The sequence below is a fragment of the Ambystoma mexicanum genome, chromosome 4p (genome assembly GCF_040938575.1).
Source record: "Ambystoma mexicanum isolate Mex_15411 chromosome 4p, UKY_AmexF1_1, whole genome shotgun sequence".
Taxonomy (NCBI): domain Eukaryota; kingdom Metazoa; phylum Chordata; class Amphibia; order Caudata; family Ambystomatidae; genus Ambystoma; species Ambystoma mexicanum.
Window position 1 is genome coordinate 1,269,235,632 of NC_090927.1, and position 14,960 is coordinate 1,269,250,591.

The 14,960-nt window shown below is 46.4% G+C and overlaps 1 protein-coding gene across 2 annotated transcripts in view; it reads left to right on the top strand.

Moving 5' to 3' along the window:
- Positions 1-14,960, top strand: part of THBS2 (thrombospondin 2) — a 389,899-nt gene that overhangs the window by 127,699 nt on the left and 247,240 nt on the right. For both annotated transcript variants that reach the window (XM_069606958.1, XM_069606957.1), the window contains exon 7: positions 1,935-2,028. In XM_069606958.1, coding sequence (XP_069463059.1) covers positions 1,935-2,028 — 94 coding nt within the window. The remainder of the gene's footprint in view (positions 1-1,934; positions 2,029-14,960) is intronic.

Consider the following 14,960-nt stretch of genomic DNA (forward strand, 5'->3'; position numbering starts at 1 on the left):
GGTCCCTTGCTTGAAATTTCCATTCGTAATTTAAAGAGATCTGGCTGTAATTACTTTCTTTTAAGGTAGGGTAGTGTCGCTCAAAGCACAACTTCGTAGTGTGCAATATACTACGCGCAAAGAAAAGGAATGTGCTAACGTCACACCCCATGGTTACCTGGTGTTAGGCACATCGTCAGGAATCACACTGCATTTGAAAAACCTATGAGCTGATTTGCCACTAGGCCCACAGTTTAGAAGGCCTCCATCAACAGGAAAGTCTGTGTTTGTCATTGAGGGGCGCAGGAGAACGAGTCTAAAGAAGGGTGCGATGAGTGGCATCTGAAGGCCGGTGTTCTTGCTCTCTTTTTAGAAGTTGGGGATCATGAAAAGGTGGATAAGGGTGGCTTGTGATGACAGGCCTTTTTTCATTTCTATTTCTAAAGGAAAAGACCTACAATTGTGTATGTCTTCAACATCTAAACATGTGTGATCTTATCCTGAGGGTTAAGTTTGAGCTTAAGGTTGTGGCATTATTAAAGTATGCACATACCCAAAAGGTATATACCTACCTGGAATTGAGAACCATGTACAAAAATGAGCTAACCTCACCCACTTACAAACCGAAAGTACATTTCTTGCATAAGCACTCTCTGCCTTGCAAATGTTTAAAATTGTATGCAGGCGACCCAACAGCACATACATGCTATTGTTTGTAGTGCCCAGCTTGAAATTAATATGAGCGATAAAAACACCCCTGTTTGTGTTTACTGTCTTTTAAAACAGGGTGATTTCCCTCAAAGCACAACTTTGTAGGGCGCAATATATTAAGGGCAAAAAAGGAATGTATTAACGTCACACCCCACAGTTAGCGAGTATTAGGTGTATCTTCAGGAATTACACCCTATTTGATAAAGCGTGGACGTGGATTTAGCCAACCATATACGCTAAATCTCCTAACATGCCCACGGTTTAGTAGGCTAGGCCTCTGTCAACAGTTAGAATGTGTGTGTCATTGAGGGGCAGAGGAGAACGAGTCTAAAGAAGTCTGGGATGAGTGGCATCTGAAGTCAGGTGCTCTTGTTTTATTTTTAGAAGTTGGGGGGCCATGATGGAGATGGATAAGGGGGGGCTTATGATGCTAGGCTTTTTTCATTTGTATTTCTGAAGGAAGAGACCTGCGATTGCCCATGTCCTAAGCATCTAAACATTTCTAATGTTATCCTGAGGGTTAACTTTGATCTTAAGGTTGTGAAATTACTAAAGTGTATGCACATACCCAAAAGATGTACTTAATTCAACTTGAGAGCCAGATCAAGAATGAGCTAACCTCAACCACTTACAAACCATACGTACATTTCTAGCGAATCGTGACAACATACAAATTGCCAGAATCAGCATTCCTAATCGTTTTGAGAGACATAGACTCATGAGAATGATATTATACATTTTTAATTGAAAACGTGTATTTTCTTTATATATGCTATCCCTTTCAATGTAATAATGCTGCATCTTTCCTCAATATATAGTGATATTACAAGTTCTTGATCATATACTTATATGTTAAAAATCATACTGTGCAATACGCATATTAGTGTTTTAAACAACAACAGCGAGATGGAAATGAACATTTCTTGCCAACAGATATTGTTTATTTGTTTCAAATAAATTCAAGATATTTTCTTATTGGAAACTATGAATAAACACATCTATAGGAACGCCCATAACATATTTTATCAGCACATAATTCCATCAACAATCACGATCCACAAACTCCCATTAGAGTCAAACAATCACAAACAAATATCGCTTGCTGAATTGTATCTTAAATGGACAACCTTTTGAGTCTGTATTTACTAAAGCTGATGTAAATTCAAATCAAAGAGCTGTGTTGACTAATTTACAGGATGACACAGTTATTTTGTCATTATGTTGCCTTCCCCCTCTATTTTTAGAATGCGAAGACAGTCTGCAGCCAAATCACCTGCCCTGCGCTACACTGTGCGGAGCCATCCTTCATTGAAGGCGAATGCTGCCCAACCTGTGACGGTATGTCACTATTTATTTCGCAACGCATTTCTAGATCATGGACTTGACTCATAGAGAAATAGAGTGCTGTAACCTCAAATGTTTTGTTTAGGTTCCCAATGGCACTTTGGTGTCATTGGATGGCTTGCTATTGTGCTGCTAGTGTCAGATTGATAGTTGTGTCTGGTTGAAGCACAAAATAATCTTGCATAGGTAACTCTTTGATTTTCCTTGCTTTCCTTGTCGTCTTCCGCTAGACAAATGCAAGAACGCACATTGTGCATAGTCCATTGAATACTGCCACAATGGTTAAAGGTTAAATCTATAACAAAGCCACAAAAGTAGATGTAATATAAAGGTCACATATCCAGCAGATTGTTGCACTTTCATAACTCCCATCTATGCAGGCAATTTAAACACACATCTTTGGCTCCCTATCTGGCTGAGGTCAGATCCCCTCTCCTCACCCTATCTTCTACACAGGCCTTCTAGAATGACCAGGCCTTAAATGATTTTAAAATACCTAATTTCACCCTTTTTGGGAACCACTTTCCCATCCTCTATTGCTCCATCCAGCCCTGGATATACACCAGAGATCCATCATCTTAAAACTACTATGTAGCTTTATCTCCACCAATGACGCTAATCTTGCACCTCTACAGTTCTTATAGTATACAAGAAGGCCCTCACAGCACTCACTTGAACTTTTGACACTGTCAAGTGCACATATTTGGCTCACCATAGCTCCTCACACCTGCAAACTCTACCCATCAAACCTCTAAGACGTACTAGCTCTTTCCCATCATAAAACTGCATCGTCTTCCCTTTTAGCCAACAAATTGGTCTCTACTTCTCTTCTAATATTGCTAAGATTTTTGACACTCTATCTACACACCTCTCCCATCCTCTTCCTACTTCTTTGTCTGTCTTCACTCATCACTACCTCTTCTAGCTGTCACTCATTCTCCCCCAGCTAAACTACTGGACTCACTCCCATAATTCAGGCATCCAGCCATTTGTGCGCTCAAGCTGAACTCTTTGCTCTGCAAACTATCAACGTGTTTTACCAATCACATGATCCTATCTCCAATCACTCTTCAACTTTTGCCTTTTAACTGTAGCTTTTCCCATATGCTTCACTACTGCTTATCCTCTCAAAGTCCTGTGCTGACCCTAAATGCAATGGGTGTTATTGGCCTGTATCTCTCGTCACCCACTTCTCCAAAATCCAGCAATATATAATCTCCCAAAAATACTTGCCTTGAAATGAGCAATCTCTGCAGCCCTCTCAAACCGGATTCCACGGCTTCTACTGTACTTAATTTTGTTTTTGTTTTTTATATAGCGCTAAAATGGGCCTTGAAGCTCACAAATAACAGGACCATTACGGACATACAAAGAAAGAGGAATACCTCAGGTTATAGCGGGGCATTGGGCGCTTTAATCTGGGTCTGACCCACATCTCTATGATTTCATCCTCTGCCCATCACTCCAAGCTTGCCTGCTTCCTCATCCCCCTTGATCAATCTGCTGCTTTCCATAGAGTCAAGCACCCTTCTTTCCTGGTAAGCCACTCTAATTTTGGAATCAAAGACATCATTCACAACTGGATAGCCTACTGCCTCACTGGTCATTCCTTCTCTATATCCTTGAACACTATCACCTCTGATCTTCACATCCTACTTGGGGATCTTCTATCACCCTCTGCAGATGATACCCACATCTTCTTTATACCTTCCTTCACCCCTAACCTCCCGCAGAGTATATCCAATTCCCTCTTTTCCATCCTTCATGGGATGGCACTGGGTTGTTTTATGCTCCACTCATCTAAGACTGAAGTCATCTATCTATTTGTCTTTAATGCCACTACTTTTCTCTGCCCCCCAGTCTCTTTTCCACTGACATTCTTACGCCCCCAGGGCCAGGGGTGTTGCTAGGTCTGGAAAAAATCAGGGGCTAAGCTAATGTCGTGGCTGCTGGGATTCGGGGCTAGCTATAGCATTTTGGTTGTGGTTCCGGAGATTCTATAGGGAGCTACAACCAAAAGACCTGGGGCTATAGCCCCATCAGCCCCACCCAGCAACGCCTCTGCCCAGGGCACACAACATTGTAGATTTTATTTGACCACAATCTTAAGAGCTAACACTCTGTCACTTCTATAGCCTCTGCTGTTGGGATCAATCTTCTTAACATCCTTTACATTAACCCCATTTTTACCTTTCATTCAAACTAATATCTTTCTGGTCCTCTGTCACCTTGAATACTGCCAAACCTATTAATAGAACTCCCACTCTACTCCTTTGCCTTCCTTGAAAAACCATCACTTTCACCATGTCCACCCTTTATAATCTATCCCACCTCTCCCCATAATCTTCATGTCAACTGCCACTCAACACATTCTATTCATGGGCTCTCCCCCAAACTCATTTGTATTTATTTTCATTTTATTGGTTAAAGCAAGGACCAAGCTTGAGAGCAACAGAGTGATGTACAGTGTGTGGGTAGTGAGCATTTGAGCTAGAATCTTTTAACATTAGCGCAGTACTGTGAGTTGTGGTGTGTGCATACATCTGTGCATTCATTTGGATTAGTCCTTGGTCAGGTGGTTTTGAAAAAGCCACATTTTGAGACATTTGTGAAATCAGAGAATTTTGGTGGCATTCCGAGCTGTTACCGGGATTGAGTGCCAGAGTGGGGATGCGTTACAAGAGAAGGATTGCTGCAGATCCTTTCGTTGCAGACGTGATTCAAGCCTGTTAGGCAATGTGCATCTGCCCTCAAACCAGGTACACTTCAGTGCTACTCCCGAATACTTTGCGAATTATATATGCAGACTTGAACACTATCCTGGCCTGGAGAATAAGCCATTGTGGTTCTTGTACGACAGAGATAATTTGGTCAAATTTCAGCACAACCCATAATAAGGCATGCTGTAGAGTGGTCGGCTGCTTTGAGGGGAGCCAAAGGAGTGGACAAGAGCCACATCAGGGGGGTGTTTCCCCCATCAAAGTGTGAGACCACACAGGCCTGCACTGTGGTCTGGAAGTTCTGTGGTTGGATGAAGGGTTTGATTTTGCAAAGGGTGGAGATTTGGAGTCAGGCCATTTGAGCCTTCTTGGCTATATGTTTCTGGAAAGATGCTTCTATCAATGGTGAAGTCTAATGATTTTGCTAAATCGAAGAGTTACGGGACAAATCTTTCTAGGCGCATATCATTGAATCATTATTGGACTGGTTGATATGTATCACAGGGACCAATAAGGACAAATTTAGTTTCAGAGGGGTTAGGTTTGAGGTAGGCAGTTGACATCCAGGACTGGATGATGGCTAGGTAATTATGGGGATGACTGATATCCTACGGGCTTTTTACTCTAATGTGCAACTGAATATTGTTCACATATTGGTGGATGGCTATATCAGGATATTTGAGGAGTGTTCCCAGAGACTACATGTAAAGGCTCAAAAGAAGTGATGAGCGGATGGAGCCTTGAGGGACTCCACAGTAGATTAAGAGTTAGTTTGAATGCAACATATTCATCTGGGGAGCCTGGTGTCTGCCTGAACAGTAGGAAGTAAAACATTTTAGGACAGAGCCAGAGGATCCCATCATTTTGGCAACGAGGGAGAGGATGATGTGGTGGTCAACAGTGTTGAATGCAGTCGAGAGGTCAAGAAGGATGAGGGGGCATGAGTCACCCTTATGCATGATTTGCAGGGTGTTATCCACTACCTGGATGGTGGCTTTCTTTATGGTACACTTGGGGAGTAACAGTGACTGATAGTTGTTTAGAAGGTGCAGTTGTTCAATTCTGCTGAGTATTTGGTTAGCAACTACTTTTTCCAAGATTTTGCTGATTAGCGGGAGGGTCATAATGTGCCAGCAGTTGGCCAGGTCGTCTGGGACTAGGGTCCGTTTTTTCAATAGAGGTCATATCTGAAGAATCTTCAACGTCTTAGGGAATGAACCATAAGTGATGGATGCATTAATTATGCTGACGAGTGCGTTTAGCTCTGGGCCCATCAAATGTTTAATGATGGAGGCCGGGATGATATTGTCAAAGTAGAAGGTAGGTTTGAAGTAGGCAAATGTTTTTAGGAAGTTTGGCGAGAGAGAGAAGTGTGCATTCTTGGGTGCAGGGTGCTTAACGCTGAGGGGAGATTGACTGAATGATGTATTGCCTATTTTTCAATGAAAAGATTGTTGATTTTGTCAAGTTTTTCCTGAGATGATGGCACCCGTCTGGTCGGGCGGAGTCTTGGTACAATGTTTTACTACTTTGAAACGGGCATTTTGTAAAGACTGGTAGGGGGTGTCTGTACTTCTGCTCTCTATATGGTAGAAGAGAGGCACAGAAGACCCCAGCCAAGATTCTCTATTACGGTAGCTATGGTCGAGCAATCAAGGCCTAGCTTCTCAGGAGGTGATGCAGGCTGGTTCTTAAGTACAGTGTAGTCCCCAAGGCTCCACAAAGGAATGTCCACACACTGTATTGGTTAGAACACAGTCTTTATATAATCAATATTCAAGGTTATGTACACTTATCATAATAACTCACTTTGTACTTAGGAAAATCAACAATGGCAAATATATACAATTCTAAAGTGGTACCACCCTTTGTATTAGATCTCATTAAAGTGCATCAACAATACTGTAACAATGTCACACAGATCAATAGAGTGAAACCAGCAATAGAGAGAGGAGAGAAAATAAGATGGTTGAGCAATAGGCAGAATACTGGCCCCTACCACTAGACACAGTTCTGTGTGGAGATCCCCCCACCTGGGCAACCTGTAAAATAAAGATATAGCACAAGCCCAGTCCATATATTGTTCTGCAAATCTTATTCCCTCCTATAATGTTTTTACCCCCCCAATGTACCTGGTGGAGTCGAGTTCTTCGAAGAGGCGTCGACAGATCCTTCTTGAGCGACCCCCTTTCAAGCGGGAGTCACGGATCGTCGAGAGGCATCGAGAAGCATCGAGGAACTCGGCGTTCGGCGGCGGGGAATCGACGGCCCTTCTTGAATGCCTTCCCTTTCAAGCGGGAGACACGGGGCGTCGAACGTCCGTCGACAAACAGGGTAGAACGACGTCGATGAGGCGGCAGCTTCGTCCGAGCGGTGCTCGTCGGCGTCAGAGCGTCGGCGTCCTGCAAGGCAGAGGCGTGCGGGGCACCTCGGTGACAATAGTTCTGGACCGCAAAGATTGTGTAGACGGAGGCCCAGCAAGGGCGTCCAGTCGTTCGAGTCTTTGTGGTCTTCGGGTGGCGGGAAACCCACCGGTAGGTTTCTCCTCGGCGCGTTGGTCGTACTCGACTTTCTCCGGCAGGATAAAGCGGTCGACGGTGCGGACGAGGGAGTCCTTCGATTCGAATGTTCTTAGGCAAAGGAGCGGGCGGCTCCGGTCGTCGGCGGCACAGCGTCAAGTGGTCCCCACGGCTGGGCAACACAACTTCGACGGGCCTCCAGCGGTTACACAAACCTGCGAACCCTGTTCGACGGCAATGGACTTCGACGGCGGCGATGTCCGGGTGCTTCACTTCGATCTCCTCGGCGGTCCCGTCTCGGGTCGGCAGCCTTTCGAGGGTCTGTCTTCCAGGGTGCTTCGGCGAAGATGGAGCGGTGCTCGATGGTCCTTCAGAGCACGGGAAGAGGGCGCCTTACCAGGTCCTCTCTCGGGTCAGTCTTCGACGATTTCGGCAGCCTTCGGACCGGTCGAAGCAAATGCAACAGCAAGTCTTCTTCTTCCAGTGGAGACTCAACTCCAGAACGCTTCTGAACAATTACCAGTGGTGAGAGGTCCCCAGATATACTATTCTGTCTCTCATCCACACTGCTGGCACACACTCAGCAGCCAATCATACAGAAGGGCATTCATGCAGTCAGTCAGCCAATCAGGCACACTCCTCCCTTTCAGACACTCACAACAAGGAATGTGGATTGGGACAAGTACCCAGCCATTCAACACTACACACTGCATTCAGGCCAGTTTCGGGCAGGGCTGTCTCAGTCTTTGTCTCTCATGCCAGAAACCAGACAACCACAACAAGGAGTGTATATTGGTCACGCACTCCATTCACCCAGGTCCCACCCACAGGAGGTACCACAACATACAGTCACTGGGAAGGCTCCAGTCAGTCTAGCTGGGCCTTCACAACAACACCATATATGGAACTTCCACCCAACAGCCAGTCAAAGGGAAGGGACAGAGTCAGGGCTTCCCAGGACTTTGGGAAAACAAGGTAACAGGTAATAGAAAGCAAGAGGCCACAGGGGCCATCTTGTTTCCTATCAGGAATCAACTGATCCCAATGGCAGGGCCTGGGTATCCCAAAATGGAGGACACCCAGAGCACCTGTCAAATTCAGCATGGAGCTGCCACCAGCCCATACCCTGCTCTGTGGGCCACCCACAGGTGCCCAGAAACATACACTAGGGGCACAGGGTTGTACCCCTACCCATGGGTGCCATAAGGGTATCCCATGGGTCTGTTCACCAAACCAAAAAGAGAGAGCTGCACTGCCAGGAGTCCCACATGGACTCCTGGGAAGAAAACACGACAGAACACACGATAAAAAGCAGTAAAGGACAAGGATTCAGAGGCCCTGTCCCTCTGATGCATTTCCAGCATCACACATTTCTCCTGTTAGAGGCTGCTGCAATGGTGGTGGAGTAGTAAGCACTCTAGCACTGTTGTCTGTAAGGAGTCCAAAAGGAAGAAGATGGAAGGAGGCAACGTTGGGAGCCCGCCATGATGCCAAGCCCACCCCCTGGTTTCTGCTGTGCGCTCCTGTGGTGCCCAAGTCCGTGCTAAGTCTAGCACTGTTGGGCTCTAACGAGGCTGAAAGGCGGAAGGTGGAAGGAGGTAAAGTCTGGAACCTGCCGAGACGCCAAACCTGCCCCCTGGGTTCAGCTGTGAAAGATGATCTCTTGGCATCCTGCGCTGGTGCCCAAGTTCAAACCAAGTCTAGTGATGTTGGGTGTGTTTGGGTGCTGTTACTGCTAAAGGCAGAAACAACAGTACATGTCAGGGCAGAGGATATGCACCCTATTCTGGGAGGAATATATGTAAGTCAACTTAACATGCATCACACCTACTTGTCCATCACTACTTTAACTCTCCCATGTATCTAGGGTTGAGAAAGCAATGCTCGCCCCCTTGTCTTTAATAGAATCAAGAGCTCCCTGCGCTATTAGCAGGAGGAATCTTCATTCTATGTCAAGACGGAGGCGAGCATTATGCTTGTTCAAAGCTTCTTATCACAGATTCTGCTACATTATTAACTGGTCTGAAATAAAACATTTTAAACGTGGTATCACTAGCCCAATCAGCCACTTTCAGAATATCTTGCAAAGTCGCACCTTGCCCCAGTGCTTTCGAAGCCATTGAGCCCCTAACAGAATGCACTTCAAATTTAGTCATGTCTATTCCTGCCAGGCTCATGATCTCTCTGACCCATCTAGCTATGGTGGCTGTTGCTACGCCTTTATGGGGTTTCCTGTGCGCTATCAGCAATTGGGTTGTCCCCATCGGTCTCAGCTCAGCTGTTCTACTTTCGTATTCTTTTATACATGCTGCCACACACCACTTTGGATGCTCTTGCATGTAAGGGTAGGTTATCGTGGATGAGTCTGTCTTTGTTCTCCTGTCCAGATTGAAGGTCACTCCATCTGGTCCATATACTTTGCTATCCACTTCTAGCACTTTAACGTCTGCTGCTCTCCTACATGATGCCATACATAGTAGCATTGCTAATTTTCCAAATAGTCGCAATAATGACAGGTATCTGTTACTGGGCCATTCTGCTAGCAACTTCAGTACGACCGCCACGTCCCATAAAGAATCGTACTTCGGTTGTGGCAGTTTCCTAAACCTTATTCCTTTCTATAAATCGAATCACTGCCACATTCTCTCCTACTGGCACTCCTTCTATGGGCGTGTGACCCGCTGATATCGCGGATCTGTACATTCCTATTGTTCTATAGGCTTTCCCATCCTGCAGGAGTTCTGCTAAAAAAATCAGTATCTCCACTAAAGGGGCAGAAACGGGATGAACACCTCTCCTTTTGCACCATCTCGACCATCTGTTCCATGCTGAATCGTAGCTCCTTCTAGTCGAAGGCGCCCATGACTCAGCAATGAGGCTCGCAGCCTGCACTGAAATTCCCGGAAGGTTCAAGCATCTCCTGCTATCTTGCACGCCATCAGCGGTAGAATCCCCTTCACTCTCAGAGGGTCAAACAACCCAGCTGTGTCCGTGAGAATGTTCTCTCCCAATGGCAGAATTCTCGGGTAGTCTGTCATTAGCTCCATGAGCGCCGGAAACCATACTTGCGATTTCCATATCGGAGCTACCACTATCAGAGTCACTGCTTCTCTGCGCACTTTTGTCAGCACTCTGCTCATCATCATGAAAGGTGGGAATGCGTAGAGCATCTCTCCTCTCCAATCTTACAGAAAGGCATCTTCTCCCGCTGCTGCTGGATTCAGTCTCCAGCTGAAAAATCTTTTCTTCTGATCGTCCAGTCTGGACGCAAACAGATCTGTGTGAACTGGTCCCCAGAGCCTCTCTATCTGTCGAGAGATCTCCAGTCCACTACTACATTCAGCGAGCCCGGTAGATATTCTGCCACTACTGAGGTCCCTGACTCTGGGCAGGAGTGCCAGAAATCCTTGGCTATCCATTTTCAGCAGAATACATGAATTCACTTTCTCTTTTTTGAACGCCTTGATCGCAAATGATCCGACTAACAGCTCCAGATAGTTGATGTGCAGTTTGAGTTCCTCCGAGCTCCACCTGCCTCCCGTTTGGAGTTCTGCTGGCGTCTGACTCTATTACTATGTCGGGTCGGTCCCCAAAGATGGCTCTCTCGTTCCACGCTTCCATGTTCTGTAACCACCACTCTAGCTCTGTCCTAGATTCTCGATCCACGGGCACTAGATGGTGGTAGCGCAAGCCCTGCTGAAGGTGTCTTATATTCAGCCGCTGGAGCGCTCAGTAATCTAGTGGCCCTGGGAATATCGCTTTTATTGACACTGCTAGCAACCCTACCACTCGCGCTATCGTTCGAAGCGAGATAACTGTTCTGCTGAGACAGTTTCTTATTTCCCTTTTTATATCTCTTATCTTCCTGTTTGGAAGATCCAGGGTGGCTGTCCTGGTGTCTATGACGAACTCTAGCAACTCTATCCTCTTCGCTGGTCTCATTTCCGACTTCTCTTGATTCAGTAGGAACCCGAGGGAAGTCAAGAGGTTCACTAACCAGTTGATCTGATATTGAAGTGTGTCTCTGTTGCTCGCCATCTTCAGAATATCATCTAGATAGATAATTATTCAGACCCCTTTCTCTCTGATTGCTTCGGCTACGGGCTTCATGAGTTTCGTGAAGGCCAAAGGCACCGATGCCAGTACAAACGGCATTGTCGCAAATTGCCATAATTGTCCGTCCCAGTCGAATGCTAGAAAGGGGCGATACTCCTCTTGCACTGGTATTGTAACATATGCAGCTTTCAGATCTATCCTCGAGAGCCAGTCGCCCTGTCTGAGCGTGTCTCTGAGCTGGTGGGTACCCTCCATCTTGAAGTGGTGGTAGACTACCCAGCTGTTCATGTCTTTCAAGTTTATCACTGGTCTCACTTTGTCTTTCCTATGAACCAGGAACATATTGCTTATGAATCTCGGGTTTGCTTTGCACGGTTCGATTGCTCGCTTTTTTGCTATACTCTGCAGCTCTGCGTGCAGCAAGTCCTTCTCTGCTAGCGCTGAGACTAGTGGGTGGGGTGCTTGGTACTGGGTTGGGTTCTCTCAGAATTCCGCTGTCCTCCCCCTACTGGCGGATATGCGAAAACTCTCACCTGGGGGGAAGTTCTGTCCTCTTCCCTTACCTCTGCTTCGCCTTCCTCTAGGGAAACAGCCTCTTGGTGGAAAGAAGGTGTCTGGTTGCTTGTTTTCCCAGTACTGGTCTCTATTGGATTGAGGCCTTCTGGATGATTGATAGCAACCAGTCGCTCAGCCTCTGTACCGACCGGTCCAGCCAAAAACTCTTCAGGGGAAGTTCTTCTGTATGGAGGCCTGAGCTTTCTCCAGGGAGGTATAGGTTCCCACAAACCTCCCCATTTCCTTCCCGAAGGTTTCTCCGAACAACAGCCCTTGTGCTGCTTCACCTGCTTTGTATGATGATAGGTTCCCTAGTTTAGGGTCTATCTTGAGCCAAGAGTAGCCCTCTTCTGCACTCGGATGATATGGCACAGTTGGCATTTCCCAAGAGGCATACTGCTCTCTGTGCCCAGTTCGCCAGTACTCCTGGGTCCATCTCCTCTCCTGTGTCTTTTGCTCGCTCGGCTAAGTCCATGATTTTCACTAGAGGCCTGGCTAAATCTAGGACTTTTTTCCAGACAACTTCGCCATGTGCGATCAATCCCCTTCCTGGGGTCTCTATTGGACTTTGCCACAAAGGCCAGCAACTTCGGCTCCAACAGCTTCTGCCACTTTCCCTGGCAGTTCCGGTTTTGGGCACTCCGCCCTCATTTTCTGTCTCATTTCTTTCTCCAGTGCCTTTTGCAGTCTTTGGGTCATATATTTGGAGACCCTTGGGGATGGCACCCATTCCGAGGATTTCGGGTTCTGATGTCTTCTGTGTGAAACATGGCTGAAGTCTCCTCCTCCTCTAGATTATTGAGCTTTCTCGTCTTTTTCTTCGGCGGAGGCAGACTTCCCTCATCCCCTTCTTTATTGGCTTCCTCCTGTGGGGAGGTCGGAGATTCTATGGGTTCTTCCTCAGGAAAGTCTTCTTCCATATCGCCCATATTATCCTCTCCCGGGTAGGGAGTCTTGAGGCTCGGCACCTCCGACTTATTCCTGAAAGATTCATGCAACCAATTAAAAGCGTCGGTAGCCTCTGGGGCTCTTGGAACCACCCCTCCTGTCTGTCCCGGGGGGTGTGAAGAGTTCTTGCTCTTCCGGGCCATACTCTGGCATGACCCTTGTGGACGTGCTTGCCTTCGGTATGGTGCTTTTATCCTTCTGGCTCAGAAACAACTCTATTGTCTCTAATCTATCTTGGAGGGGCCGGACCCCTTGAGCCACCACCTCAATGAGTGAGTCCCCCAGCACTTCTTTAAAACTATAGGCCAGGTATTCTGAGTAGACTGCCTCTTGTTCCTCTTCACTCCACTCAAAATTATCCATAATTTTGTGCTATTAGATGCCTTGTCAATACCTTTCAAGGTGTAGTGGCACGTCCACTGACTCACTTGCTGCTTGTATGAGGCTGCACCTTGTCTGCTCCACAGATTCTGGTTATACCAGGCTGCACAGAGTAATCTCTAAGCTGTATAACTATTGCTCTTTGTTGTTAAACGTGGCTTTTCGCTGTCCCAATTTGCTCTGTGAGCGAGAAATAGCTTGTGACTGATTAATGAGCTTGCTCCGTACTGAACCGAATTCCTCGATCGTAACGTAATGAGCGCTATGCACTCTGGCCCCTCCTACCCGAGGGTGGGGGCTCCGGGCTCATACATGTGCATCCACGGCTTCCTGCAGGAGGTCACGCCTCCACAAGGGAGGGGGCTGCTCTCTCCTCTCTCGGAGAGGAAAGCCTTCCCGCTCGCGGAGCGTTGCTCCTCCCCCATGAGGGTGGGGGCTGTCTGCTTTTGACAGCTGCGAGTGTGGAGCGTTTTCTGCGCAAGAGGCAGCCGGTGTGCCCCTGAGGTACCTAGTAGTGCGGCACGGTGCCGCCGGTTCCTCTTATTATATTAGTTTGTTAGTAAGTACGCTACGCGGGCTGCCAATACGTATCACTGCCTTTATAATCACCATAATCCTGTAATATTCTAGTCCGTATAACGTTTGTAACATTCAGTTAACCCAAGTACGTCACGCAGCTAAGTGAAAGAGGTCCTTATCTCTGTAGAGCAGGAAAAGAAGAGGAAGAGCACAAGAAGAGGAAGGGCTAGGTCACATGGCCAGGACACTGGGACTACAAGGGCCTGAGACTGTTCATACCACCGTACGTCTTAAACAGAAACAGCTTCTACCTATAACATCTAAAAAATAAAAAAAACAGGCGAACCTATCTTGCAATGAGTTGGTTGTCTATTTACTTCATCCTGCCGAGCTAGTGGACGGCACCCGGGGGGCAGGGGGGAGTCGGACTTGGGCAGCTCCTTAAGCTGTCGGGCATGCCCTGTGCGGTCTTTGCGGCGGTGAAAGAGGTGAGGTCATTGGGGCACCTATTCTTAGAGGCTGGTATGTCGAAAGTGAGCCTTGTTTGAATTACCACGATTAACTGGGACTCTCTGACTTGCCAGTGCGATAAAGACCTGCTGGCTGGGCTGAAATCCTAACGTAATATATTATGCACCGTGCGAACACATGTAGCAGGATTTTTATTATAATATTACTGAAAATATAATAAGAGTGGACGGCTCTTGGCCTTTTAAAATTGGTTGTTAGTCAACAGTACATTTTGCACTTATATTTTGGGACTTTTGATTGCATTTTAAACTGTCTATACCATTGATGGTTAAGACAGCATTTGGTATTTTAAATTGAGAAATAGCATAGTTTGCACATTATACTGTTTACATCATTCATTATTTTTAATGACCCCTGCACTTTAAATTGAGAACTGATTTGTTTACACCTGTCACCGCTCATACCATCTCATTCTGCATTTGCAAATCTAGTAGGGGTTCTATCTCCAAATTGCACTGTAAGATATCTAGATTGCATTGATAGGCCTCTCTCCCACTACACAGGTCTCTCAAATTTAGCACGGGTCTCTGTCCAAATTGGATTGTGTGATATCTAGATTACATTGATAGGTCTCTCTCCCGCTATACAGGTCTCTCAAGCTTAGAAGGGGTTTCAGTTCTAGATTGCATAGCACGATATTCAGATCTCATTGACAGGTCTCCCAAACCCCGCTGATATCCTCCTTAAACCCTCACTG